Source organism: Chelonia mydas, chromosome 1 (genome assembly GCF_015237465.2).
Source record: "Chelonia mydas isolate rCheMyd1 chromosome 1, rCheMyd1.pri.v2, whole genome shotgun sequence".
NCBI lineage: Eukaryota > Metazoa > Chordata > Testudines > Cheloniidae > Chelonia > Chelonia mydas.
The window spans coordinates 45,690,358-45,718,204 of NC_057849.1; the positions used below are offsets into that span (position 1 = coordinate 45,690,358).

A 27,847-nucleotide genomic window follows, 5' to 3' on the forward strand; every position below is an offset into this window, starting at 1 on the left:
ATGTGTTAGGGAGCAGCAGAGGAAAGACACTAAGGACAAAATTCAGGAAAGCATCTCTTTTCAAGAAAGTACTGAAGCACATGCATAATTCTAAGCATAGCCTTAAGTCCCAGTGAAAGTCAGTGGGACATAACACATGCTTCAGTGCATTCCTTAACTGGGGCCTGTCACAAGCTGGCTGGCCCTTAAAGGTTCAGCCTGTGACAGTTCAGTTACCCACCCGACTCCCAAACCCCATACAGAGCTTATCCTGAACAGCTGGAGATGAGGTGGCTCAACTTAGTTATCAGACCCCGGCTGGCGGAAAGCTAGGGATACGCATGAAGAGTTGGGTGAGTCTAGCTGGGGAGAGGAGCTGGATTGTTCCTCCTCTCTGAGAAGCAGCCCTGAAAGCTGGCTGAGAAAGCAGAGAAAAGGAGGCAGGGTGAGCTGGAAGCCTGACTGGAGGCAGGAACCCTGAGGAGCAGCATCCTGTCTGAACCCCTGAGTGGGAAGAGGAATGTGCCAGCCCCTGGGCAGTGGGTTGTTGGAGGCCCAGGAGCTGGGACTAGGCATGGCCCACACATGAGCAAGAGGCAGCCTGCTGAGCAGTGGGGCTGAAGATTCAATTGTTTTGAGTATTTCTGTTGGACTTTGATACAGGACTCTGTGGCCCTGGAAGGGGTAGGACTTTATATAGTGGTCTGGCCAAAGACCCAGGTGGCTAAAGGACAGTGGGAGAAACTGAGGCAAAAGTTGCTGCAATGCAGGAGGGGGGTGTTGGGGCAGCAACTTTGCCACAGGACCAAGGACTTGTGGAAGATGCAGACAATCAGGATGTCGCTGGCATCACTTGTGATGTACCGGGAATGGGAGGCAACACACTAAAAGCTCAGTTTGGAGCTATTTTATGTGCCCCACAGAGGGCAGTAAAGGGGCATAATCTACTTCCTTACTCCCCTGTACAGGCTACCTGCATTGCTAGCCTTTGTGCAAGTAGGGTGACCAGATGTCCCTATTTTATAGGGACAGTCCCGATATTTGAGGCATTTTCTTCTATAGGCACCTACTACCCCCCACGACCGTGTCCCGATTTTTCACACTTGCTGTCTGGTCACCCTACATGCAAGGGAGAGAGCAGTGGCCACAGGGCCACTAATCATTCTCCTGGGCAGGCGGGTAGGGAGTGGGTGAAGACTTGGCTCTGCCTCTCCAATGCACCAGACAGTGCAACTGAGCTGGCACTGAGAAGGAAGTAAGCTGTGCCAGGTTACTTCCTCCCTGGAGCAAGGGGCCCCCAATTATTTCAGTATCTATGTCTTTACCTGACGACTAACTTTCACCCAGTATTTCAAAGGGTGTAAATAATATGTGAAGTATTAAAAATGGAGCATCTATATTTTTTATTTGTTATGAGGGCTGCAAGGAGGAAAGGGGAGTATTAAAAGAGAATCGCAACAACGATTTTGAAAGCACATTTGAAACAGATCTGGAGACAAACTTGCAATAGAGCCCATGACTGATATTTAATGTGTTGCTTTTATCCTTTGATCACATGTTAAAGCTCATTTCTTCTCATCTCATTAACTGAGGCTTCAGGGGTTAGAAATGATTAAGTTTTATTTCTCATTATATGATCTACTATATAGTAGTGCAGTCCTGTGTTTGTGAAGAGAGAGAGAGATGTTGCGCAGACATAGGACATCACTCTGATTCCCAAGCAAGAAGAACCAACTCTTGTATCAATTCCACCCTATATTTTACATAAAAATATGAAAAAATGATAAACTTTCAGGTCAAATTAAAAGGATCCAATGTGGTAGTCTATATGGCTTTCACCAGGGACTCCTCAGTGAAAAAGCCATTGTAATTTCTTTAACCCTATGCCTTACCTACAAGTAAAAAGATCAAATTTAATTACAGTTTTGAAACGGGTACTTCTAATGTAACAAATATAGGAAATACTGTTGGTGAAATGGAGAACTGCAACCTTTCCTTACTAAAGCACATGTAGAGATTTCTGGTGCCACCTATTGGTGAGAATAGTACAGCAAATGATTCTCATTTGCATAATCTTAAAGAAAGGTACAATCAGGGATGAAAGTAAAGCGGAACTCTTACCAGTACGGAGGCCAGCTCTGCGCGCCCCACCCCCCAACGGGCGGGGCCTTGGACGGAAGGGGTGTGGTTGGGGGCCAGCGTCCCCCAGTCAGCCCATCCTCGCTGATTGGCCTGTACCACCCAGGGCTCCAGCAGCGATCTAAAGGGCCGGAAGCTCCAGCTGCTGCGGCTGCCGGAGCCCTGGGCCCTTTTAAATAGCCGGCCCCGGGGCAGCTGCTCCTTTTGCCCCCCCCCTGCCACTGGCAGCCTGACGGGGGGGGGGGGCAAAAGGAGCAACGACATTAGAGCACTGCCACGGCAGCGCTTTAAGCAGGGTCCTTTGCTGAGTGTTTTAAAGTCAGCTGTACGGACCGGTACCGGTGGCCACTTTTTACCAGGACACCGTACCAGCCCATACCGCCTTACTTTCACCCCTGGGTATGATGGGAAAATTAAGGTGTGATCCTACAAGGTGCTGAGCACTCTGGCCATGAGCCACAAAAGCACTTAAGCATATGCTTAATTTGAAACATAGCTTGTCTTACTGAAGTCTGTAGGACTATTCATGTACTTCAAGTTAAGCATATGCGTAAGGGCTTTGGTAATTGGCAGTAACTGCTCAGCATCTTGCAGGTTGCACCCTTCGTTAGTAGTTATTATTCTATTGTTTGTGTCAAGGATTTTTAGTTAAGAATCTGTTTGACTTTATGAGTTAGGCCACGTTTTGGCAAAATGAGTCAGTGTTCAAACTAGTCATAAAAGAAACCAAAGCTAGGGAAGGAGGTTTGAATACAAAAGATTTGCTGAACTTCAATATCACGTGAGTCTTTATGATGGTGTTATGTTTTACACTGCTAACGTACAACGAGGTAAGAGCTGGGCATGTGTGGATTTATGATATTTCTATCTACTGGCATATCGGAAGGTATATTTGTCTTTGTTCTTTTAGAATCCAAAATATGCTGAAAATGTTTCTGCAGAAGATTATTCCTTTGGCATTTTAAGAAGAAAGGGGAACTCGTCTGTTGTTACATGAATTTATAAGAGAAGCCTTGCAGAGAACATATTGTAGAGTACATTTGCTTTCTAATACTAAACTATTAGTGCTGTATATAGTACACTTCTAATCATTGCATGCATGATTAGAAGTATACTAAATATAGCACTAATAGTTTGTACCATCAGCTGTACCTACAACTGTAAAGTAATGATGCAGAAGGTGAAACTTCTGCCACATTTTGCATAAGAAACTGCATTTTGGCCAGATGTGTTAAAATACAAAAGACAGTGATACAAAATCATACAAACTCCGCTGATTTCTCTACTGTAATTGCAAGCTTTACAACTGTAAAAAAAGAAGTTCTTTTGATCATTGTAGTGTGGGAGCAGAACAGGTAAACAAGCTGTCCTACCTTGCTTTGGAACGATTTTGTCTACAAGGATGCCATATCCACGTAATTGTAGGCTGAGGAATACCATAAACAGTGCAAGTCAGCACTTGCTTGCTGCCCAGTAGGTAGAGATTGGGATCAGGAAATGATGACACTGCTTTTTCATAAATCTGGGGTTTCACTGTAAAACGTGTAAATAGACCAGAAGTCAGAAGGAGTTGAGTTTCCACTGCACTCTATCATCATGAAAGTAAAATAATCCTGCACAGCAGGAAGTTAGGAAACTGAAACCCCCTCGGGAACTGAAACAACACCAATGCGGAAAAGTACAGTGAGATGCATAGGTATTAAAAATACTTAAGTAATGTGGAAAAAATGTAACTGTGGAGGGCAGACCCCAACCTGGTATAAATCAATGCAGTTCCTTTGGCTTCAGTGTAACTCTGCCAATCTACACCAGGAGCTTGCTCTTACTTCCAACAAATAAATGGGAAAATTTCCCATTGACTTGACTTGTACAAGATCAAGCCCTAGCTGAGAATCTGGCCCTTCAATGTGTTTAATAACAAAGTAGATACCAGCCTGCAAACTTACCATTTACAATGAGTGTGACTGTTAGGTTCTTATACAAGTTCCACTGTCGTATACTCAGTGTTATAGTAAAATTCCCTGCATCCTCTTCAGCAACATCTCTGATGATTAATGAATAGTCTTTAACCACATAGCGGGCACACTTTTCAGCAGCGGGTAACCCATCTTTTAACCTGTTAAAAGAACATTATAACATAGGATTATGAGAATGGTGTTTTTCAGAGTAGCTATACGCTAGAATGTGAACATCCTCATGCTGAAGTGTTTTAAGCTATGAGCATCTATGGCAGACCAAGCTTGCACTTTGATGGTCAGAGGAAATCACATGGAAAACAGCATTTTGAGAGATCATGTTGCTATATTCCTTCATCTTGTGTCTCTTCTCTTGACCTTTTGACTAGGCTCTACTATCTGTTTAATGCCTGATATATGCTCTACCAGTGGCATAGCCAGCACTTGCAGGGAGCAGCATTCGACAGACTTAGGCCCAGGTCTGTAAGGGTATTTAAACATTGCTGCCCTCAGTGTCACAACCCCAAACTCAGCCAAAATCCCATTTTCAAAAGGGATTTAGGCACTTAGGAGTCTAAATCCCACCTGCAGATGGAATTTAGACTCCTAAGTGCCTAAATCCCTTTTGAAAATGAGATTTCAGCTCCTGAATCAGGCAGGCATTGAAACACTCAGCACAGCACTACCTAAATAGTTTTAAAATGTGGGCCTTTGTAAAATATTTATAAAGTGCTTTGACAATGAAAATTCTATGTGTTAATATCAATATGATCTAACAGACCTCTCCAACTTTCAACTATTCAGATCTGTTTTTTAATATGTATGTTTGTATGAAAATGGAGAGTCCAAGCTCTCCAGCCGCTTATTCCCAATTTTACCTCATAGGGACCAATCCTTCACTCCTTACCCACATAAATAATCCAGTGAAGTCAATAGGACTACTCTTATGAGTAAGGGTTACTCCTATGAGTAAAAGCTGCATGACCCTTTCTTTATGACATCATAAAACTTTCCTGAGTAAAGAGCTCTGATATCACAAACATGACCGTGATTTCAGATGGGAAAAGAGCAACTGGATTGTGAAATTTTAAGAACCAGATATCCTGGGTTCATGCAGATATCTTTATAAACAACAGAAAGTAGAGTCATTTCTAAACAGAATATTGTTTTCAAAGTTTTATAGCTGGCATCAACAGTTCTTCCATAGCTTGATATAGTAAAATTGATGTATTATTAATAGAGTACAAATAATTTTTTTCTACAATGGTGACTTAGTTCACTAAATTGTTGGACACACTAGTACACTGTCATGTTCTAAGAAACATTTAGGGTAAGGTCCTAAATGTCCATTGCCCAGTCTTTCCATGGGCAATGGAAATCTTATCTGTTTAGTGACTGTAGGTTTAGGACTTTTGGATTCCTTCTGCATTTCTGTTTCTATATGGACAGTCAAGAAATCAAACCACTAACTAGAAATGCAAAAGATTGAATAATGGCTTATACCAGTTTCATATATATATATTTCTTAATTTTCCATTTGGAGCAGCAAACGCAATGGGGGAGATTAAAACAAAACACAATGTTTGAAGCAAAAATAAATTCTGGCTGAGAGTACTATGAACTCACGCTGTTCATGTATTTATGGATTGTTTTTCTAATCAGTCTTGTCACACACCCTTTGTTAAAGTGTAATGAATCAAGCCAAAGCTATTGCCATTTAAAATTATTTAAACAAAAAAAAATGGAGATCATAAATAGATAGCATTGTTTGATAAAAAGGTGCTTGCTTGGACAAATTCAAAAAACTTCTTAAAAGATTTCTTAATATAGTGCATTTAAGCCAAAAAAAAAAAAAAACCTCAAGTCACTAAATTAGGTATAGAAACAACCGTCCACCAGAAAACTAAGCCAACCTCTAGTAATACTTTATAAGGTTGACTCTTTCAACCCAGTCATTACTTTTAATTAAAGTTTTTATTTCTTTCCAATATTCTCTCTGGCTGATCTGAAGGAAGATGGTCTTGTGGTCAAGACAGTGCCAGGAGAGCTGGATTCTAGTCCCACATCTGCCACAGATTTCCTGTGTGACTTGGGGCAAGTCGCCTACCCTCTCTGTGCCTCCCCTTCTCCATGTGTAAAATGGGGATACTATTTTCCTAACTCATGGGTATGTTGTAAGGATTTAGGCCCAGCAAAGCATACAATTAACCTTAACCACGGGAGTAGCTTCATTAAAGTCAATGGGACCACTTGTGTGCTTGAAGTTAAGCACACACTCAAGTGCTTTGCTGGATCAGGGCCTAATTAATTAATATTTGTGAGTACTCTGAAATCCTCTGATGGAATGTGCAATAAAACTGCTAAATATTATAATCATTTATTTCCATATCAGGGTTTCTTATTTCAATATTTTACCAGGAAATCAAATGATTACACCTGAGCAAAGGTGTTATTTCCCCACCCAAGAGGTAGTTCCTTTATCTATGTGGAAATAACTGTAATCCTACCATACAACCTCTGGTGAGGGAAATGCCTTCACTTTCATTGACAGCCGATAGGATTTTCTGCCAGCTACAGCCTCAAGCACACTTTTCCTTCGGTGTTTCAAAGTAATGAATGTTTTATCTTAAAAAACCAAAATACAACATAGTTAAGATACTGATTCTCAATCAGGCTTCACACTTATTACAGACAATAAGACATATGTTATGGTGACCTTTACAAGAAGGCGTCTAATAGGGATCTCTGATCATCATTTGTGCATCCATGGATTCTGAGATCAAGGCTATGTCTACATGACGCAGCTTTTAGCAACACAGCCATGCCACTACAGCCGTGCCGCTAAAAGGCATGTGGTGTAGCCACTGTTTGTTGGCTCTCCTGCCGACAAAAAACTTCCACTCCCAATGAGCGGCATTAGCATTGTCGGCAAGAGAGCACTTCTGCCGACAACGCACTGTTTACACCAGCGCTTGTCGTTGACAAAACTTTTGTCTTTCCGGGTTGTGTATGTGGCTTTTTTTAACACCTCTGAATGACAAAAGTTTTGTCTTTCACTTGCCGATGTAGATAAAGCCCAAGACTGAGCTCTGAGTTACCAGAGATTTATAGCGATCAATCTAGCCATTACAAAACCTAATGGATCAGCACAAACATTCAGAAATTTGAGATTTGGTCCATGGCCCATAAACCTGGCTATATATTCCAAAGAGGATTTTTCCAGGGGAAGAAATGTTCTATTTATCTTCATCAGAGATATAACAACCAGAAGACAAAAAGACTCTGGATCAGTGGCTTACAATTGCATTGTCAAACAAAGAAATTCTTCATAACTTCATTATAATCATGTCTAATCTATTCAATTTGTACAATTACATTACTGTATATTGTCCCATGTTTCAGTCTCTATGATGAGTTATTTGCATCCGATGAAGTGGGCTGTAGCCCACGAAAGCTTATGCTCAAATAAATTTGTTAGTGTCTAAGGTGCCACAAGTCCTCCTTTACTTTATGATGAGTTAGTTTGCCTAACAAAGTAATGTATGGAGTATTCTTTAACACCGGAGGAAGATTTTTTTCTTCTAAAAACTGTAAAGTTTGGTTCAAAGGAAAACATACGACAGATCAATGGGTTGTAGATGTCCTTTGAAAGTGCAGACGTATCTATACTTAACTATGTTTTGAGTATCAAGGATAAGGTTAAGAATAATGCAGGCAAGTCCCAATTCAATATTGTAGTACCATCAACCCGATGCTACCTAGAGTTCAGGAAGATTATTGGCTCAAATAAAGATTTGCAGGCTGGGCCCAACGGGCTGATACCTTCCATTTTTTCTGTTCCTTTACGAAGTGCATTTCTACACCACCCTTCAGCACAGTGTCAGGAATGCATGTTTTACAGCCATAAAAAATAACTACAAATCTAAATGTAAAAAATAGTTTCACCTTCTTTGACTGTTGGCAAAAGCCTGCTCCCGAGCTGAGAAAGCTAGCTGTTGAAAGCTCAGGTCCTGAGGGTTTCAGGTTGATTTATTCTAATTTATAAAAATGTAGCTGTAATTGTTCAACCTGTGCTCTGGACACCCAAATCAGTGATTAAAACAGACAAAATAATCCCGCAGGACTCCCCATGAATATAACCACCTGGACCCTCAGCACACACCTTGACGGGCTTTGCAGCACGGCCAGAACACATGCAGGTTCTGGACAATAAGGGATGTGAGTTCCAAACCCAAGAACCCCTCCCAGAGAACTGCCTTGCAGCAGTCCCCTCTCATTTAGTATCAAGGCAGGGAGCTCCAATGTGAGTGCCTTGGCTGATTTCTGCTGGAGATATGTCATGGAGAGAATGATCTCTCAGGTAAGCAGGTCCTAAACCGTTCAGAGCACCCTCAATTAAAACCAACACCTTGATTTCCAGCCGGAATCTTACTGGAAGCCAGTTCAGCTGATTTAATGTCCTCAAACTGAACCTCCTTTTCATAAATCAGCTGCAGTAGCCTGCACTTGCTTCAGCGTTTGAACTGTCTCAAGGTGTAGTTCCATACAGAGTGCATCACATCAATCTACTCTCCGTGTGTGTCTGGTAAGGAGTGAATCATATACGCAGCTGGAGATGTAGTTCTCATGAGCTTCACATAACAAAGAACTTCCAGGAGCAGAAACCAGTATCATGGGCTACATGGTTTGCATACCACTGGGCATAGATAACAAAAGTAAACGTTGCCCAGAGAAGAAGCATTGGGGTTTTTCCATTTAAATTAAGCCTGTATATTTGTCTCTTGTTTGGGAGTCTTTCTGGTGCTGGTGACTATTTTTGCTGGTATTGACAAGTGAAGAATTTTCATGCACTTTGCAAACAAAAGTGATCAGCTTAGTGATCAGACTTAGCTATCTACTACCAATGAAATAAAAGAGCATCTTGGATCAAATGGTACTTATTCTGTTCCCAGGCTCTTTTCTCTTCCTATGACTGGCTTGCCAAAAATTCACCTCCATTTTGTCCTTGTATACAAAAAGCTTCTAACCATTGTTTAGCTTTGAACACGGATCATGAGCATTACACATTCTATACATCCACACTATTTTTTACCATAAACGTGGACTGTTGTGTTAACAGATTTGATTGATGGTCCACTCTTCACATGGCAGGTATACTGGCCTTTATCAATATCACGCACTTTGTCAACAACAAGAATACTGTAGAAAATATTGGCATCTGTATTCCTTTGGCCAATGCGTTTGGTTACAGATGCTCTGTGGTTTGCCTAGAAAGAAAAAAAGTGTAAATCAAATGTTATTTTTATGATTATTATTTATTAATAATAATATTAATATGTTTTTATGATTGTGCCCAAGAACCCCAATTGAGATTCAGGCCCCTGGTGCTGTTCAACACACACAGAAAGACATGGTCTCCACCCCACAAGGCTTACAAACTAAATTAGACACAATATTACGAGCAGCAAATAGTTATTATTATTTAAATTGCAATAGCATCCAAAATCTACTAGGCACTTTCCGAATACAGAAGAGGGCCAGGTCACTTTGTACAGTCTAAAATATAATGATACAATGAATAGCAGCAATCTCATCCTTGGCTGCTACTTTGGCACTGCCCACAGTACCTTTAGTGCTTGTGGCAAGGTGGAGTGCACTGTGAGAGTTGCCACTTGGACTCAATGTACATGGGCAAATTTTCCTAGCTCCAGGGTGATAGGGGTAGAGGAGGACTAGCAAGCCCAGCTGCTCCTGTACCTTCTCCACTTTTCTTTCTCTGCAGGAGAATCATAGAATCGTAGGACTGGAAGGTCATCTAGTCCAGTCCCCTGCACTCAAGGCAGGACTAAGTATTACCTAGACCATCCCTGACAGGTGTTTGTCCAACCTGCTCCTAAAAATCCCCAATGATGGAGATTCCACAACCTCCCTAGGCAATTTATTCTAGTGCTTAACCACTCTTGATAGTTTGGAAGTTTTTCCTAATGGCCAACCTAAACCGCCCTTGCTGCAATTTAAGCCCATTGCTTCTTGTCCTGTCCTCAGAGGTTAAGAAGAGCAATTTTTCTCCCTCCTCCTTGCAAAACCTTTTATGTACTTGAAAACTGTTATCATGTCCCCCCTCAATCTTCTCATCTCCAAACTAAACAAACCCAGTTTTTTCAATCTTCCCTCATAGGTCATGTTTTCTAGACCTTTAATCATTTTTGTTGCTCTTCTCCTGACTTTCTCCAATTTTCCCACATCTTTCCTGAAATGTGGCACTCAGAACTGGACACAATACTCCAGTTGAGGCCTAATCAGCACGGAGTAGAGCAGAAGAATTACTTCTAGTGTCTTGCTTACAACGCTCCTGCTAATATATCCCAGAATGATGTTTGGTTTTTTTGCAACAGCGTTACACTGTTGGCTTGTATTTAGCTTGTGATCCACTATGACCCCCAGATCCCTTTCCACAGTACTCCTTCCTAGGCAGTCATTTCCCATTTTGACTGCCTAGGAAGGGGCTGGGAGAAGAATGAGAGAGTTAATTTGAACAAGATTATCTGATTGCTCAGCAAGGGCTATTGCAAGACATACTGGAACAGAGGGGTGCTTTGGGGGGTGAGGGGGGGTTATTCACCATAAATGCAGGTCTTAGCTAACCATGCTTGTGTAGCTGTCATGGCAGAACCGGATCTTAAGGAGGTATTGGATTTGGAGTCCTATAATTCTTCCTAACTAAACCAATCCTCTGCTCTGCCTGTGTGACCAAGGAACTAGAATGACACTTCTCCATATAGAGTCCAGTCCCCCAAGACAGGAAACACTGGTGTAGGGGGTGAAAGGCTCATGTATTAACCCAGTGTGCCTGCTAACACTTAATTTAAAATTTAATCTGGTTATTAATTACTATAGTCCTACATCTACCAATTTTGCATATGGCTACATAGTGACTTCCCAACTTTAAATATTGCCAGCTATAGGGCCCCAACACAGGGGAGTGAGTGGAAATGAGAACTGAGATGCGCTTGGGGCAGAGTTATGTCGCACCTAGGAAATGAGGCTGAAGAATCCGAGTGATCCTGACAAGACATACAGACAATGAAGAGACTCCACAGGAAAGGGTGGAAGCAACAGGAGAGGAAGATTGTGTTACCTGCAGCATGTTGAATAAAATGGAGAAGAAATAGGAGGCCAGAGAGGAGAAGATTTACAGTAGACAAGGTGTGTACCAGGGTGTTAGCAGCAGGAACAGAGAAGGGGAGAATTCTGGAAACATTACAGAGAGAGAGAAATGACAAGATTTGGCAAGAGAACAGGGTGGAGCAGAATATAAACCGAAGCTGAGGGGTTATTTCCTGTGACTCCCCCTCAGCCTTTGGCCTCAGAGTTTATTTAACCCAGAACATTGTTATTGTCTTATAAAACAGGGAGCAGCCTATCATCTAGACAAAAACAAAACACTACTTCACAGCACAAAGTGTAATGTTAAGCAATGGATCAATGGCAAGGCAACAATGTGCCTCTCTAGCATGCTCAGAGTATTGTTTGTTGCTAAGTTATTTATTTCTGAAATGAAAAAATGTTAGTGGAAACAGCCACAATATGCTAGAAGCTGCTGGTGTAATCATTCTGACATAGCGTAATCGTAATTTCAGGTTGTGATTAGGCACAATGACTGACATAATAAATGATCATGACTTGAATCTACAGTATAAATCAAACTGACATGAAAGGACTGGGAGCTGTAAACCTTAAACGAATGTCAAATTTCTTATCAGCTTAACACGGACTCCCTGGCAGTTGTTTCATAAATGACAAGTATTTATGAGGATGCTCCCAATCTGGGGGGAGGCAGGAGAGGGGAAATACATTCAAGATCATTCTTGTAGTTGTCAAAACAAGAGAATTGTTGGTGTGACACTTAACAAATGAGATCTTGGCTAGCTGAATAGTAATATCTTTTCTAAACATGCTTGAGTCGGGTGCCTGACTGTCTGCCAGTCCTTTACATGAATGGGCTTAGAAAGATGGCTTAACTGAAAACTTTTCTGTTACAAAAGAGAACTTGGCGCTGGGTGATAAATTTCGATTACTTCACCGAAACCAAGAAGAAATTCCCAAGAATGAAACAATTCTGTTCACTCCTGATTATGCAATATACCTCAGCGTATTGTGGAAACATGTTTACTCATTCAATTAAGCAAAATAATAATTGTAAAAAGGCAATAAAAGACATGTCAGCGAGGCTCATGATTATGGAATGCCAAGTATGGCAAGTATTTCAAGCCAAAATTCCTAACGGGGTTGCTTATTAATGGGATGCTGTTTCAGAAAATAAGTAGCATTTTTACATACAGACCAAAGCACTCACCTCACCAGGGTAACTCCATGTCATCTGAACTCGTGTGTTCCAGGCTGCAGCAACTGTACAGTTAATGGCCAGTGTGTCTCCTTTCAGCAATTTGACTAGGTTTGGGGTGTTTAGTTGGACATCGAATATTGTGTTGGCTGCAGATCACAAAGAGAAAGGAAAAATGAATAGCATCACACCAACATAAAGCCATGTTTCCAAGACTGAGACAGGTGAACACTACTCACTTTGTCGGTGCGTTAGGTATTTCGTACTATACTTATGCCCGCCAATGGTTGTCTCGCAGCTCATGAGACCTATGAATCTGTATGTTGCCTTTGGTATTATAAAGCCTTTTGTGCTATCCCAAATTATTGTCTTCCCATCAGGAATCAGAGTTTCTAGTGGAATCTGAAAATGAAGAACATATTTGATAAAAACTAATCCATTTTTATTTCCACAGAGCCCCCTCCCCAAAAACCTTTGGAGGCTTAATAAAAAGGAATTTAAAAAACAAATCTAAAAAATGCCAATCAATTTACAAATGACAAGATTTAATTAGGCATATTTTCAAGTAAATGTTTTATGTTAAATTAAAAGAAAATCTGGGTGCAGAATGTGAAGGTTTCATTTGTATCCATCATTTACATTATTTACTGCAGGCTGTAAATTAATATACAAATGAATGACACTAGCCTTAGCCTAGGAGCTTAGTCTGCCTACAATGCTATTGGCTTTTGTTGGCAGTCAAAGTGCCTCAGACAGACAGACTTTGTAATTAACTATCCTGGTGTGGCTATTGAGAAAGAAATACACATTTTCCCCTATGGTTGACGGATTAACTTCCTTTGCTGTCATCTTGTGCCTTTTACAAATGCCAGCTCAGATTCAGTTTGATGAGTCTCTTGATTTCTGTTGTCTTCTAAGGGCACTGAATTGTTTCTGAAAGAGTGTGAATATTATGTGCACATGTTCCCAAACTGACACATCATAATATACATGCTTCTCATGACTATCACAGCACACAATCCATGAATCATAAGGCTGCAGAGCTTCCTCAGTCATGCTAATTGTAGTTCTTACTGGAAAATGAGGAAAGCCACAGGAGGTTGTGACCTTAATTTTTCAGAAGTGACTAGTGATTTTTGGTGCCCAACCTGAAATACATTAATTGGGCCTTATTTTCAGAGGATCAGTGCTCAGCACTGAAAATCAGGCACCTTTAAAGTATCTCAGGTTGAGTACCCAAAAACTGAGGAATCCAAAATCATTAGTACGGAAATTCACAGTGCCATTTTTTATTGTCACGTTTTAAAGAAGAACTGCACGTTTTTTTAAGATTTCTACCAGTTGAGCTGCGGTGTCCTCGTGGTCTAAGAAAGGACTGGTGTGTGCCCCTTCCCCTCCCACGTCAACAAAGCACCCTTGCCGTTGCCACTGCTTTCTGTCACCAGCCTCGCTGCATGCCTTTCACCTCTGTCCTGCCCCCTGGCTTGACCAGAGAACTCGTCTTCTGGCCAGCCCTCCTCTTCTTGCAGCCGAAACCTTAGGGATGGATGCCCAGGATCTGGGGACTTGTGACGAGGTGGCTTCTTCCTGCACAGAACACCTTCCCTCTGAAATGTGGCACCCTCGGTGCTGCCTATTCAGCACAGGCCTAAAGCTGCCCTCAAGATCCCCCTCGTCATCGCATGCCATTTCCTCTGACAGACATGAATGATGACTAATTACAGCTGGCACAAAAGTGCTGCAGTAGAATAGAATTCCTTATCTTTACAACATCTGATAAGAAGCTATAATAAGCTTGCAAATCACAGGGGACTTATGTGTTACACGCATAAGCGCAGTCCATTACTTTGTAGCCAGCTGGCTGACACTCAGCAGTGCCTTGTATTCTAGGGACGGCGCTATTGTAGTTACTGTTTCTACATACAAACAATATGTTAAACCAGTTCACGGCTCTGGTTTTCAAGCCATCCAGCTGGATTTACCCCCGGCTGGTTCAGTGGAGGCGCAGGTTGTCCTCATTGTTTCACTGCTGCATTCCCCCAGGGGTTCTGCTGGGAGATAAGAGGAGGATTCGATTTGCAGCCAAGGCTCCACAGGAGCCCCACAAGCAGATGCTGCCCAGGGCAAGCTGAATTCCTATTCCTTAATTAATCGGTTAATAAATTTGCATTAGCCTAGCTTTGGGGCTAAGAGTGTTGTTCATCTAGCCTGAATACATAGCACGTGCTTCCCTTTAGCTAGAAAAGCTCTTAACACCGACCCTCTCTGGGAGTGGCGCAGGGCGAGGGAGAGAGTCTAAATTACTAGAACAAACCTTTACAAACTTAATCTCATTTTGTGAAGCTGGAGTATAGTTTGTGCGGTTCTCAGACCCTCAGGCTCCCGGAGCCCCACCCATCCCTAATGCAAATCCATGCACAAACAATTTACTAGTCCGGCACCTCCCAGAAAAGGTTAGAGTTACATAAGCAGCTTGGGCATCTTTAAAAAAAAAAAAAAAAGTGTGTGGGAAACTTCAGTCACCATCAAGGACACATTAGACAACTGAAATCCATGACTAATGAAAATTAAAAGCAGGGGCAGGACATGAAAGCAAAGCCCTCTGGGATCCTACACAGCAAAGCTGGTCTCCTGTGGCTGAGTCAGATCAAAAAGTCCAAGGTGCTCCAATCAGCTGTTCTCTGAGGAGAGGAGAGCTAAGGTTTTTTTCCAACTGGGAAGAACCGAAACAGGCCAGGTCCTCACCTTTAAGGCCTTTCACAACTCTCCCCATCCCTACTTATTTGCTGTTATATCTTACTGAGCCACCCTCAGCGCTCACTCCATTCCACCAATGCCACTACCCTCTGTGACCTGCTTGCCCACTTTCCCCACCAGCTTCTCCATGCTGCCCTGATGCACAGAGCCACTGTGACCGAGCACTACCCTCTCGTCCTTCAAATCACTCCACTTCTGCCAGGGGGCCAGCAGGAAACCACCAGTGACCGATTTTTAAAAAAGTTGAAATGATCCAGAATCACTTAGTTGTTGTTATTATTGTTTTATTTTGTTTTACCATGACACCTAGAAGGCCTAGTCATGGACCAGGACCTCACTGTATTAGGTGCTGTACAAACAGAACAAAAAGACAGTACCTGCCCCCAAAGAACTTACCATCTAAAGAGAGCCAAAAGACGGAGTCAGACACATGAGGGAGTTCAAGAAAAGAATGAGACAATATTGGTCAGAATAGCCTAAGTAAACATGGGATATTATCATTATTATACATCTAGGTACTTATATCACCCACATCACCATAGCAGCTAAGTTTCCCTAGTCACCCTCTGCTCTTCTTATTTCCAATTAGACTGTAGGGGACTGTCTTCCTATGTGTACAGCATTTACCGCAATGAGCCTTTATCCTGCATGGGGTCTTATGGCCCTGCCACAATACAATATTGAAAGCCTATGAATGTAGTAAAGATATGTTTCCCATATGTTTTGTAAGATATATTGTATTAAAAATGCCAATTTAAAGCATACTGAAATGTGTAACAGATTTTGAAATATCTACATCTTTCTTCATGTGAGAAGGAGGAATCTGATTTGGGGAAGGAAGGGCCTATAAAACCTCCCATTCTTGTGGTCAATAATTCCCTAATCTTCCGCCCCTTTTTTCATTTTGTTTTTCAAACATGGCTGCCCCTCTGTGTTAAAACTGTCGTTGGCATTCTCAGCCGGGAGGAACAGATAGGGAGACAAAACAACTGCTCCAAGAGATGGTTCCTTCATGGTGGGGCTGAGGCAAGTTACCCTGGTGATATGGGGAAGGCACATGCTGTTGCTGCTGTGGTGCCCATTTGAACTTTGGACAAAGGTTACCATAAGCAGTGTCAGTGGTGGTTTCGGCAATGTGGCAATCTGTCTACTAAGCATTAGACCAAAACCATTAACTAATTTTACAAGTTGTCAAACAATGAGAAAAAAATTTTCAGTTGCTATAGACCTAGGCTAGATTTGAATTCGTGACCCAGAAATGAAAGTTTCCATCTTCCTTTTCCAATCCCTTGTACTGTCTTAATCCCTGGCTGCAAGATTTTTATGGCTCTTTCTGTGTTGTGTATATTGATTGCCATCTTGTGCAATACGCAAACATTGGCCCACACACTTAACTTGAAGTTATAGCAGCTACACATCTCAAAGCTCACATAAAGCTGCAATTACATTTGTACAATAGGTAATTACAGTATTTCACTGTAATTCAATTACAGTATTTCATTCTCATAGCTCTAGAGATGAATAATAAAATTTCCCCACATTGCATTTCACTGGCTAACATCATTCATAGCACTAGAGATGAATAATGAAATTTCCCCACATTGCACCATTGAAACTAAAAGGTAACAATACTAAGAGAAATAAAATGCGAATGGCAGTGTCTCCACATGACTTTAGGATTGAGTCGACTCCAAAGGGAGGAATCGCTTCCCTAGGAAGCGTGAAACGTGACTGAGAACCTATTTTCTGAATTCCTGTTAACACAGGATAGAGACCTAATGGCTCGATGCTGTTCTTCCAGCTACAGAAGTTCCAGAACAGGAATCCTGGCTTTTCACTTTATTGCCAAGTAGAAAACAGAATGACTGCTTTGCCATCTAGCCATAAGTGCTATGACAGCAGTTGTAAAATAAATCTCAGGCCTCTCTTAAATGTTACTTAAGCAAAAAAATTGCTGGAGCCTACATCCACTGGTTTCATAGCATGACAAATAACCAAGTACATGATCTAAGCACCTGTAGCTTACATGTTCCAGGAAATTTGGATATGAACTAGGGAGGCACATTTCTTTTTCCTGGAATGCAAAAAGTATACGTAACCAATTCCCTTAGTTAAGGCAAGCCTCCTCCTCCCTTATAATCCATGTTATATCTGACTTTGGTGCTATAGAGCCTCATGATCCTACACCACAAACTTCAGCTACAAGGGTAGTGGATACTCCCTGGCAGTGGAGGAAGACTGGTGGGTATAAATCTCATTCATTGGAAGAGGAGGGAGAGGAGAAACTCATTTTAAAGAAGATCCTTGTAGGCAGAATGCTTAGTGAAACAGGAGTTTTCCCAGTTAGGAATTAAATACACTGAGGTTTAAGACACAACAAGGAAACATTTTTAACCACACAACCTCCAAAATCTAAAAAATTGATTCTCATTCTACAACACACACACTTCAGTCCCGGCCCCATTTATTCTTTGCTTCTACAGCCATCAAATTTTCTGCACAAGCCAACCCTGCTCCACACCTCACTAAGGAATTGTGCTCCAGAATCAAAAGTGCTTTAATCTATAGAGATCGTTTTTAGATTCAAGTTGTTTATTTTCTCTGCATTTTTAGCTTCCTTTAATGTGATTTAGCAGTTGGAAACAAGGAGGAAAGTTAGTGTCATGTCACCAGCCAGGTCTCTACAGACCATGAGCAAGTGCTCCATGGACCACTGCAGTTTGAGAACCTCTACCTTAAGTTAAAACACAAGGGCCACATCTTAGCTGGTGTAAATCAACCTAGACAATAGAGCATTGAAATCAGTGGATCTATGTTGATTTTCACCAGCTGAAAATTTGACCCTGCATGTCTTATTTGAACAGTTCATCAGTTTTCTTGAGTCCTGTCTTACTATTTCCTGCTGTTTTACACAAAGAGTTGACCTTCTCTTTCCTGAAACAATACCATTCATCTATCCCTTCACATATGGAGCTCTCCAGTCACAGATAAAGCATCCCATCCTTGACTTGCACAGCTCTCCTGTTCTATGAGCCGTCGTCTCTATTTAAACTAAACAAGAATAACATTAACAAAGAAGTACTGTTCTCATCTTGATACCTGGGGATTTACTTCATGTATGTAATTCTACTAGCTTCCTTGGGAACCATGTGCATACATTTCTATGCAGCAAGCACTTGAGCTTGGGTCAATGGGAGTATCTTTATTGATTTCAGTCATTGGACCAGGCTCCAAGAGGAGACTATCCCCTAAATCAGAAGTGCCCCCAAAATATATAGTTAACATTTAACACAAGGGAACAAAGGAATTGCTCAAACAGTCCAATCATTAAAATAGTTGCAAAAAAGTAATGCAGCAAATTTATGTCTGCAATAACACTTTCAGAAATATACGTGAATCAAGGTACCTTTTTTAAAGTAACAGCAATGTCTGGCGCTGTGACTCTGCATGGAATGATCATCTCTCCTCCATCAGTCATGTGTATAATTTTAGGTATGTCACTGTGCAGCTCTACAAATGGACTGCCTGTATCTACAGAGAAGGATAAAAAGAAAAGGTAACTGCCTGAAACATTACAACTGCACAGAAAATGTGTGGCTCACTTAACGAAACTCTACTAACAGATTACCACAACAACTAAAAAGAGCCTACTCATTTATTGTGGTAAATCTGAAGGGCCTAGAGAAAATTCTCACCACAGGCCCCCCATCTCTTTAAAAATGTTTTTTTCATTATTTACAGATAACTATAACAACAGATCAGCCAATTCTCCCTAACTATCAGTGTTGATAAGTTTCCAAAATACCTGTTCCATTTACTTTCATTATTTAGGGCTGGTAAAATATTTTGGCAGTGTATGAAAGATCACTAATCATTAATAATTAACACAACATTTCTTTACATTTTTGCATCATCTTTAATATAGATAGATAGATATTATATATAATATAGGCGATGTTAAGTAAGCAGATTTTTTTCTACTTATTGCATCTCACATACGGCTTGGACATAGATAAAATATCATATTTCATTGTGTTTGGGTTCATTTATTTTTTATTGTCATTGGAAGAAGTACTTACATGGGACTGAGCTGGAATTCACCTATCAAGAAACACCCCACTAAGGGCCTGTTCCTGCTCCCCTGGAAGTCAATAGCAAAAGCAACATTTGCTTCAGTAAGACTAGGATTGAGATCCTAAACATGGTCATTAAGTCAGATATTCAAGTCAGCTCTTAGAATTTGGACGAGTAAGCATTAATAATTGCATTCCTTCCCACCAGCACAATATATTTGTGTCTCTTTTGTAAGTGACAAGGTGAATGAAAATGACAGGAAAACATTTATTTCGTTTAACTCAACAACTAAGACTTGACAGTCTAATTTACTGTCTCCTTAAGCAATCACCATTGACAAAAGGCATTGGCATAAATAGCCCACATTGGAAATAGGGAACATTACTGTTCCTTTTGCAAATGTTTTATTGTTTGTGTTGTTTAACCAAGATGGACAAGAGCCACAAACTCTGGATCCAAATCCTGTTTGCAGATGGTCAGATCTGGGGGATTTGTTTTACGCAGTGTAAAGAGAGAGGCTATTTGCAAAATTCAAAACCCTAGGTTTGGCTTTTTTAACACCTCCAAAATGTGGACTATTTGATTCCTAACTTGGGGCCTGTCTCTAGTTCTAGTGCATTTTCAGCCAAATTCTGCTGTTTTCACTCAGTCAGAATCCAATACATAGCAATAGTATTCTTCCTTCCAAGGCTTGACCATTTGTGAATGTTGAAATAGAGTATCACTGTCAAATTATCCCAGTCATGAATCTCTGAACTTTCCTATATGTTCACTGAAGCTGCTACTCTTTTAAATACATTATTTTGCTTCTCTTTCAGTCAAGAGTATGTGCATCACTTCACATCGTAATAAAATCCTTTAAGATCCTCATTTCTTATTAGAGTTTAAAGTACAAATTAAAGTACATCTTAGGCACAGGGCAGGAGGGGAAGCAATTCTGCACTTATTTACAATGGGCTAAATTCAGAAGTACCTTAGATTTACCCCTACGCAAGTGAGAGATAGTTTTGCCCAAAAAGTTTAAGGAGATTTGATAGCTGAGATCAAATTGTTGCATGAAGAAAATCATTTGAAACTGAAAGCCTGGATCACAGTCAGATCTGTTGTTATCGTAAAAGGAGCTCATGCACAGTAGAGACTGCGTATGCAATAAATATACTCAAAGACTTGTTAGTCTAACATTTCCTTTGCAATATGATTCAAGGAAAGACCAAGACTGCGCCTGCTTGTACCATTGTAAAAGAAACATTTTTGTTTTGCAGGGGCTGCAGTTATGGAAGAGGTCACTAGACCTTTAACATCACTAGTGAAACAGACTTGTTACTCCCCTAAGGCTCATTCATCCTTGTCACAAAATTAAGAGCTACTTTCCCAAACCAGCAAACTTTGCAGAGTAGTTTCCTGTATCATAATCTCCAGATCGTTACAAGTGTGAGGAAGAGCTGCCCTGAAGACTACCGGTACTGTCTCCAGACAAAGTGTCACCACTAACTGATGCCAACTTTGCTCTAGTGGGAGCTGTACTGCCCTAACCTCACAGGACTCCCTGCCCGTCTAGAGGCGGTGACAGGAAACCAGCACAAAATGTGAAGAACCATTTTTTCCCTTAATGGAAACGTGCATGCTGCCATTCACACTTGGAGGAGACAGTCAAATGCTGTAACAAAGCTAAAAAAGTTTCCTTGACTCCTCTGAATGAAATTATTACATTTGAAGATGGCTTTCCCCTGTAAATCTGAAATTACAATTACACATTAGAGCATTTAGACATTAAGAGCCAGCCACAGCTATAGCTCGATTCGTATGCAGAATTCCCATTGACATCACTGGGGAGTTCCGCCATGGACTGAGGGCAGTATATGGCCCAAAGCCCTCCAAATGTCTTCCTGCTTTTGATTAAAAGGAATATGCATCATGTTTCCTAGCAGCGTTTTGTTTTCATAATTACTTTGGAGGCTTTTCCTGAGCCCCTTTGATTTTATTCTCCTTCCTTCTTAATGGTCATAAGGGGCTATAGTCATTACTTCAGGACTAGCAGCTGGTGCTGGAGTAACACAGTCAGAATACTCCAGTGAGATAGAACCTTTCTTCCCCAATTAATAAACCCTCCTGATCTCATCTTAGTCTTTTCTCCCCACCCCCACCCCCCAACCTACCTATTGCTAGCAGCTCCTGCCATGTTTCCCTTCTGATTGCCAGAGATTAATTTTTCCTTCCTGAGGTGATGCAACACAGTGGTGAATTAGACCCGTAAAGTCTAAATCTGACTTCCCTCCCCTATTCTTCTGGGCCATCTCCAATATGAAGTTTCTCCACCCTTTGGGCCTGATTCACCACTCCACTTTTACGGTGGTGTAACTAACTCTAGGTGTAAAAGCAGAGTAACACTGTGATGAATCAGGCAATGGGGGTCTAATTCTGACTTTGAACAGAATGGTTTATCTTAAAAAAAGAGTATTTTCAGCAATGTTGAAGATCACAATAGCACGATGTATTATGCTCTTTTGGCTTTAAGTATTTCATTGGGAGGAGCATGTTTATTTTTTGCTAAACAACAGGGGGAAAAAACCTGAATATTTGCATAAGTTGGAGGTCACTTCTTACTGAATATTGTATTTTAAAACAATAATTGTGCCTGCAGTTAGTGGTTTTGTACTGTGTTTAACAAGGTTACCCGCAATATTTCCCACTCACAATCAACATGAGGCCACAAAAAGTGGTCACAGAATCACAAACCTCATGAAGGTCATTTGCTGTATTGTCTGTGAACATAAATAGCAGCTATTTTATTGAACTGGTCATAAAACAGATTAAAACATAAGAGCCTTAATTCAGGCAAATATTATGACAAATATCTTGCACAAACAACTGGATTAGCACATATTGAAATGGCAAAGTCAGACAAATGGATGCTCCTCCTTTCCATACTCTGTGCCCTCAGGTTTCTTAACTTCAACTACACAAATCTCTGCCTCTGAAAAAGATTTGGAGGCCATGGTCGACAATCAACTGAACAAGAGTTCCCAATATGATGCTGTGGCTAAAGGAGCTAATGTGATCCTGGGATACATAACTAGGAACCTCAAGTAGGGATGGAGCGGTTATTTTAACTCTATAGTTTGCACTGGTGTGATCACTGCTGGAATATTGTGTCCAGCTCTGGCGCACACAATTCAAGAAGGATGTTGATACGTTGGAGAGGGTTCAGAGAAGAGCCACAAAAATGAGTAAAGGACTAGAAAACACAGCTTACAGTGATAGACTCAAAGAGCTCAATCCATTCATCTTAACAAAGAGAAGGTTAAGGGATGACTTGATTACAGTCTATTTGGCTCTACCTGGGGAAAAATATTTAATAATGGGATCTTCAATCTAGCAGGGAAAAGTAGAACATGTTCCAATGGCTGGAAGTTGAAGATAGACAAATTCAGACTGGAAATAAGGTGTGAATTTTTTACAATGAGGGTAGTCAACCTTTGGAACAATTTACCAAGGGTCATGATGGATTCTCCATCACTGACAATTTTTAAATCAAGATTAGATGTTTTTCTAAACAATATGTTCTAGGAATTATTTTGAGGAAGTTCTATGGCCTGCATTATACAGGAGGTCAGACTAGATGACCACAATGGTCCCTTTGGCCTTGGAATCTAGGAGTCTATGAAAGTCAAAAAACACAGAGATAAAAATGTCAGAAGCAAATTCTGTGGGTGAAACCCTGGTGCCACTGAAGGCTAAGGGAGTTTTGCCATTCTACTCAATGGGACGAGGATACCTGTTTATATCATGCTTATCATAGTGGTATTTCAGGCTCAAAAGAAATGGTTTCCCTACTTACAGAGTATACCTTTCTCCGATTCATAAAGACATTTTTAAGGATCAAATTCTGTCCTCAGATATACTCATGTAAATTGTACTAAAATCCATGGGCCAAATTCTCCTTTCATTTACATTAATGCAACCCTTGACTTCAGTTATATCAGTAAAAAGAAAAGGAGTACTTGTGGCACCTTAGAGACTAACCAATTTATTTGAGCATAAGCTTTCGTGAGCTACAGCTCACTTCATCGGATGAAGTGCCACAAGTACTCCTTTTCTTTTTGCGAATACAGACTAACACGGCTGTTACTCTGAAAGTTATATCAGTGCAACTTCATGGAAGTCAATTGGGTTGCACTGGTGAAACTGAAAGAAGAATTTAGCACAGTGGGAATGGACTGTGCACAGAATCTAGCCTTAAGTGGACAAAATTATTTCTAGAAGCCCTTCAGTCTTCTTTTCCTTTCCTAGCCCCAAAAATAACGGCCCTCCAGCGAAAATGATTGCTGGACATTGAAGAAAGAGTGACATTGAGACATAAATTAATAAACTTAGAAATAAACCCAGGACAAGAATAACTTGGCAAGCAAAATCCAAAGTACAGAGGAGTTGAACATCTCAAGACTAAAGCACTTATCTTCAGACACAACAGGCTTATCGACATGGTGGAGCAATGCGCTTTACCAGGGTATGATTTCCAAAGTGCATTTGACATGTTGCACATTAATTGGTCAGTGTAGACCCTGCTGGTGCCCACTAAAGGTTTCCTAACACGCTTCAACAATACATCAATCACAGTCAGGAACGGGCAGATGCTTATCTTTACGCATTGCGGGTAGTCCCAGTAAATCCAATGGAACTACTCACAGTACATAAAGTGAAGCCTCCTTCCGCAGGAATGGAAACGACAAGTGATTTATGTCAATGTGTTTCTAAGGGACTCTATTTTGTAGCAGGAACTTTCTTATGCACTGAAAATGTGTCCACATACTGCATACAGCTGTAATATAGTTTAACCTAGTTTCCTTTTCATAACAAATGTGCTATTACATTATTGACTTTGACAGACTGTTAGCCAAAAAGTACAATTCATATGATAGAGATGTGCCAAATCGCAGAGATGGAACTTGAAAGGAATAAGGGAGGTGCAGAGCCTCCCACACTGGGAACACGGGGGCAAGTTGTTCCATGGCCAGGTTATTACTGATTTAAAAAAAAATACAGGAAGAAAATAATCTAAATCTTTGGTCAACATTCAGAGATTTGGGGGAGGGGGATTTGTGGTTTTTTTTTTTTAGTTTTTTTTTAAGTCACACCTTTACCAGTTAAATTCTCCTGACACTAGGTTTTTTAACTTTAAACCAAAGTTTTTGGAGAGCTGTTATTAGACAGTCTGCCTGTTATGAGATGTAGTATCATGCAGGGTTATGAAAAGTGAATCCATTAGAGTCACATTTAAAATCCATTCCAACTCGAAGGCTTGATTCAGCCAGCTGCCAACAGAATTCCCAGTGATGTCGAAGGGAATTCTGTGCACCAAGGGCTTGCAGGGTGTGACTCTAGGGTTTCAAAATGTGCTCCCAAAAAACAAGCACTTTGAAAGTCCAAAGGCTTAAATTTTTCAGTGTCCACTAATTCTCTGGGCCTTCATTTTTGATTGCTCAGCTTGAAACACTTAAGTCATCTAATCTTGGGCACCCAAAAAATTGAAACAATCAAGATTAGAGGACATGTTTGAAATTGTAGTCATTGGTGATCTATGAATGTGTATACTTTAAATTGTACTGAAGTAAAATCTTGTTTAGTTGCTTCATCTTCAACATCTGGTACCCAGAATATTGTAAGAGGGGCGCATAGCAGGAGTATCGTTGAATATTTCACCATCCAGGGAATAGTGTCAAGGAGATAAATTAGCATACATGAACATTGACAATGCTAGGAAAGACCTTGAAGAATGACAAATTGGAGACTGATAATCAGATTAGGACTACACAAAACAATTCCCATTGCTGAGCAAGCTGCAAGACAGATAGCCGGTTCCCCTCAAATTCAGTGATACCCACTTTCATCCAGAAAGACAGGCCTGAAAGTGACAGACAGTCACTGGGGAATCCTGCCTTAGGGTAGCCAGTCAGTCAAAAGAGCTGGCATGCTGCTAATTTGGTATGTTTTTTAAACATCTTCATCGCATTAATATGATCTAGTTGCAAGTGGAAAACCCTGCCCACACCACTCCTGTGAGTAACGAGAGTGTCCCATTAAGGGAGGTGTTCAGTGAAACGACCCACTTCAGACTGGTGAGCAGGGTGAGAACTCAGAGCAGGATTTGGCCTCATGATCATAAGGAACTTGCAGAAAGCCTTCCTGAGTTTCAAATTCCAATGTCCCTCTCCCTCCTCGGCTCATAGGGTTTCTATGGGCTTATGCACTATACGGATCCCAGTTTTCTTAGTGAATTGCAACAAAGTCAATGCTCTAAAGAATATTTGTTTCTTTTGCCTGACGCATTAGGCTCAATAACTTTTCTCCCCACCTTACAAAAGTTCAGAGGAATACATTCATCAGGCACAGATCAAGCAGTAACTAATGCATAGACTATGCACACACCCCCCACAGCAACTCAATATTGGCCATTCCAGTGGGAAAAGTGGTTTTATATATTGACTGGCTTCTGAAAGAATTTCATGTGGCCTGGCAGGATGATAATGGAAACCTAGGATCTTGAAAGTACCATGTTGAGTGTTGGGGCATATAAGATTTTCATCTCATCTTCCTCAGCAAGAATTTTCATTATCCCACAGGGGAAAAGGGACTTATATCTTCCTTTCTGTGTATATAATCTTTTCCTCTGCAATAGGATATTTGTATTACTGAACTGAAAGACTTAATATGTCTATTCTTTTCTATCCAGTTCATATTCGAAGTCACTCTAATTACGGAAACAAGTAACATTTTCAAAACAATAAGCGAGGACTTCCTGTACAAACAATATTAACTTTCATGATTCAGTTTCTGTGTTGGTAAAGAGCAACTATTTACTCTCCTGTGCAGAGAGTTAAAACATGGGAAAGAGGCACCTTAGTGATCCACATGGTACTAGTATGGGGAATTGACTGACACATATGTCCTGTGACAGGAAACAATACATAACTACTAGTGATTCGGATTTTATACTAGTTTGTTTCCCAAGCACCCAGAAATTAGTTCAAAAAATTAAAACCTTCAAAGGAAGTTTATTTATTTGTTTCCAAACTGAGCTCAATAAATGAGTTCCATGCTGGTTTCCAAAAAGCACTGATTTAAATTAAGAGGCACTTTGATTGCATGCACTTTCCCTTATAACTGATAATGCCATACTGATTCCATAGGAGAAACAGCAGATTGCAGCAGCAGGAATCATGAGGCACTTGGGTGAGTCAGATTTCTGTTTTTCTGTGCTTCTTTTATGCTCGTCATCAATTTGTTTTGTACCTTCACCCTTTGAGGAAGACTCGGGAAGCTTGATAACAGCAAAGGTAAGCTTCATTCCCCTCACTCTTTCACAGAGCTCACATTCTTCTTTTCCCTCTCTCTCTCTCTCTCTCTCCCCCCCCCACCCCAGTGCATCCTGGGAATTGTAATTCCTGGACTCAAAGCTACAGGAGCCACCTAGGAACAAATTTACAAAGACAAACTGGGCTAGCATCTGCACCTAGCTAGATATAACAACTGTCCTTTTTTCGTGTATTCACAAAAATGCATCTCCCGTGGCTTGCTCAGCATTTCTTCCTGAAGTTGTAAAATCTATGTAGGCTCAATAACTTTTCTCCCCACCTTACAAAAGTTCAGAGGAATACATTCATCAGGCACAGATCAAGCAGTTACACTGCAACTTATTCCATTATCCCTAGGCTGGCACATGTATCCATTGTCGTTTATATTGAGATGATCAACACCTGGTTGTTAAGGAACTGACACACCACTGAAAGCAATGTCAGATTCTAAAAACTGGGGTGCCAGAGATATCTCAGCTTGGGACAGGATTGCTTCTTGAACAACCTTTCACAAGTTTCCTGGGAAGCAAGGTGAAGGGTAAAATTTTCTAAGAATCTAAGTCCCACTTTCAAAAGAGACGTAGGCATTTGGGAGTCTAAATCTCATTGAAAGTCAACAGCTCCTAAGTCACTTAGGCACTTTTGAAAATGTTACCTGGCATATTAAAGGTTTTTTTCCTGCCTGCAGAAACCACTCTGTCTCTCAGGACCTTATGTTTCTCTCCAGCCATATGCATCCACTAGGAAGCCCACCCTGATTCTTGTGCATCTGACATAGATTCTCTTTCAAATGCAAGGAAACAACACATAAAGCACTCAAGAGGGAGAAAGACTGACGGTGTCTCAACTTAATTCAGTGATAAACAAGTAGTGTTAACACCTCATGCAGGAAAGAGAAAGAGAGAAAGTGAGAGAGAGACCAACATGTAGGAGTCTACATGCAGGGCGGCCAGCACATCCCTCGGCCCACGCCGCTTCCCACAGCCCCCAATGGCCTGGAGCGGTGAACCGTGGCCAGTGGGAGCCGTAATCGGACGAACCTGTGGATGCAGCAGGTAAACAAACCAGCCCGGCCCGCCACGGGCTTTCCCTGAACAAGTGAACAAGCGAACAAGCGGCGGCCCTAGTTTGTAAACCACTGATATAGACCAAAATGGATGGGTCTCTTGTTTTCTGTCAGACATAAATAACAGGTCTGATTGGTTCCACTTTTACACAGCCTCAGTCATGTTCTTCATTTTGCAAGA

General features: G+C 41.0%; 1 protein-coding gene across 7 annotated transcripts in view; it reads right to left on the minus strand.

The window, feature by feature from the left end:
* FLT1 (fms related receptor tyrosine kinase 1) overlaps positions 1 to 27,847 on the minus strand; it is a 137,422-nt gene that overhangs the window by 85,996 nt on the left and 23,579 nt on the right. For all 7 annotated transcript variants that reach the window (XM_043531337.1, XM_043531339.1, XM_043531325.1 and 4 more), the window contains 7 exons: positions 18,581 to 18,705; positions 12,657 to 12,819; positions 12,430 to 12,566; positions 9,166 to 9,340; positions 6,581 to 6,698; positions 4,065 to 4,234; positions 3,492 to 3,651 (listed from right to left, as the gene is read on the minus strand). In XM_043531337.1, the coding sequence (XP_043387272.1) occupies positions 3,492 to 3,651; positions 4,065 to 4,234; positions 6,581 to 6,698; positions 9,166 to 9,340; positions 12,430 to 12,566; positions 12,657 to 12,819; positions 18,581 to 18,705 (1,048 nt within the window). The remainder of the gene's footprint in view (positions 1 to 3,491; positions 3,652 to 4,064; positions 4,235 to 6,580; positions 6,699 to 9,165; positions 9,341 to 12,429; positions 12,567 to 12,656; positions 12,820 to 18,580; positions 18,706 to 27,847) is intronic.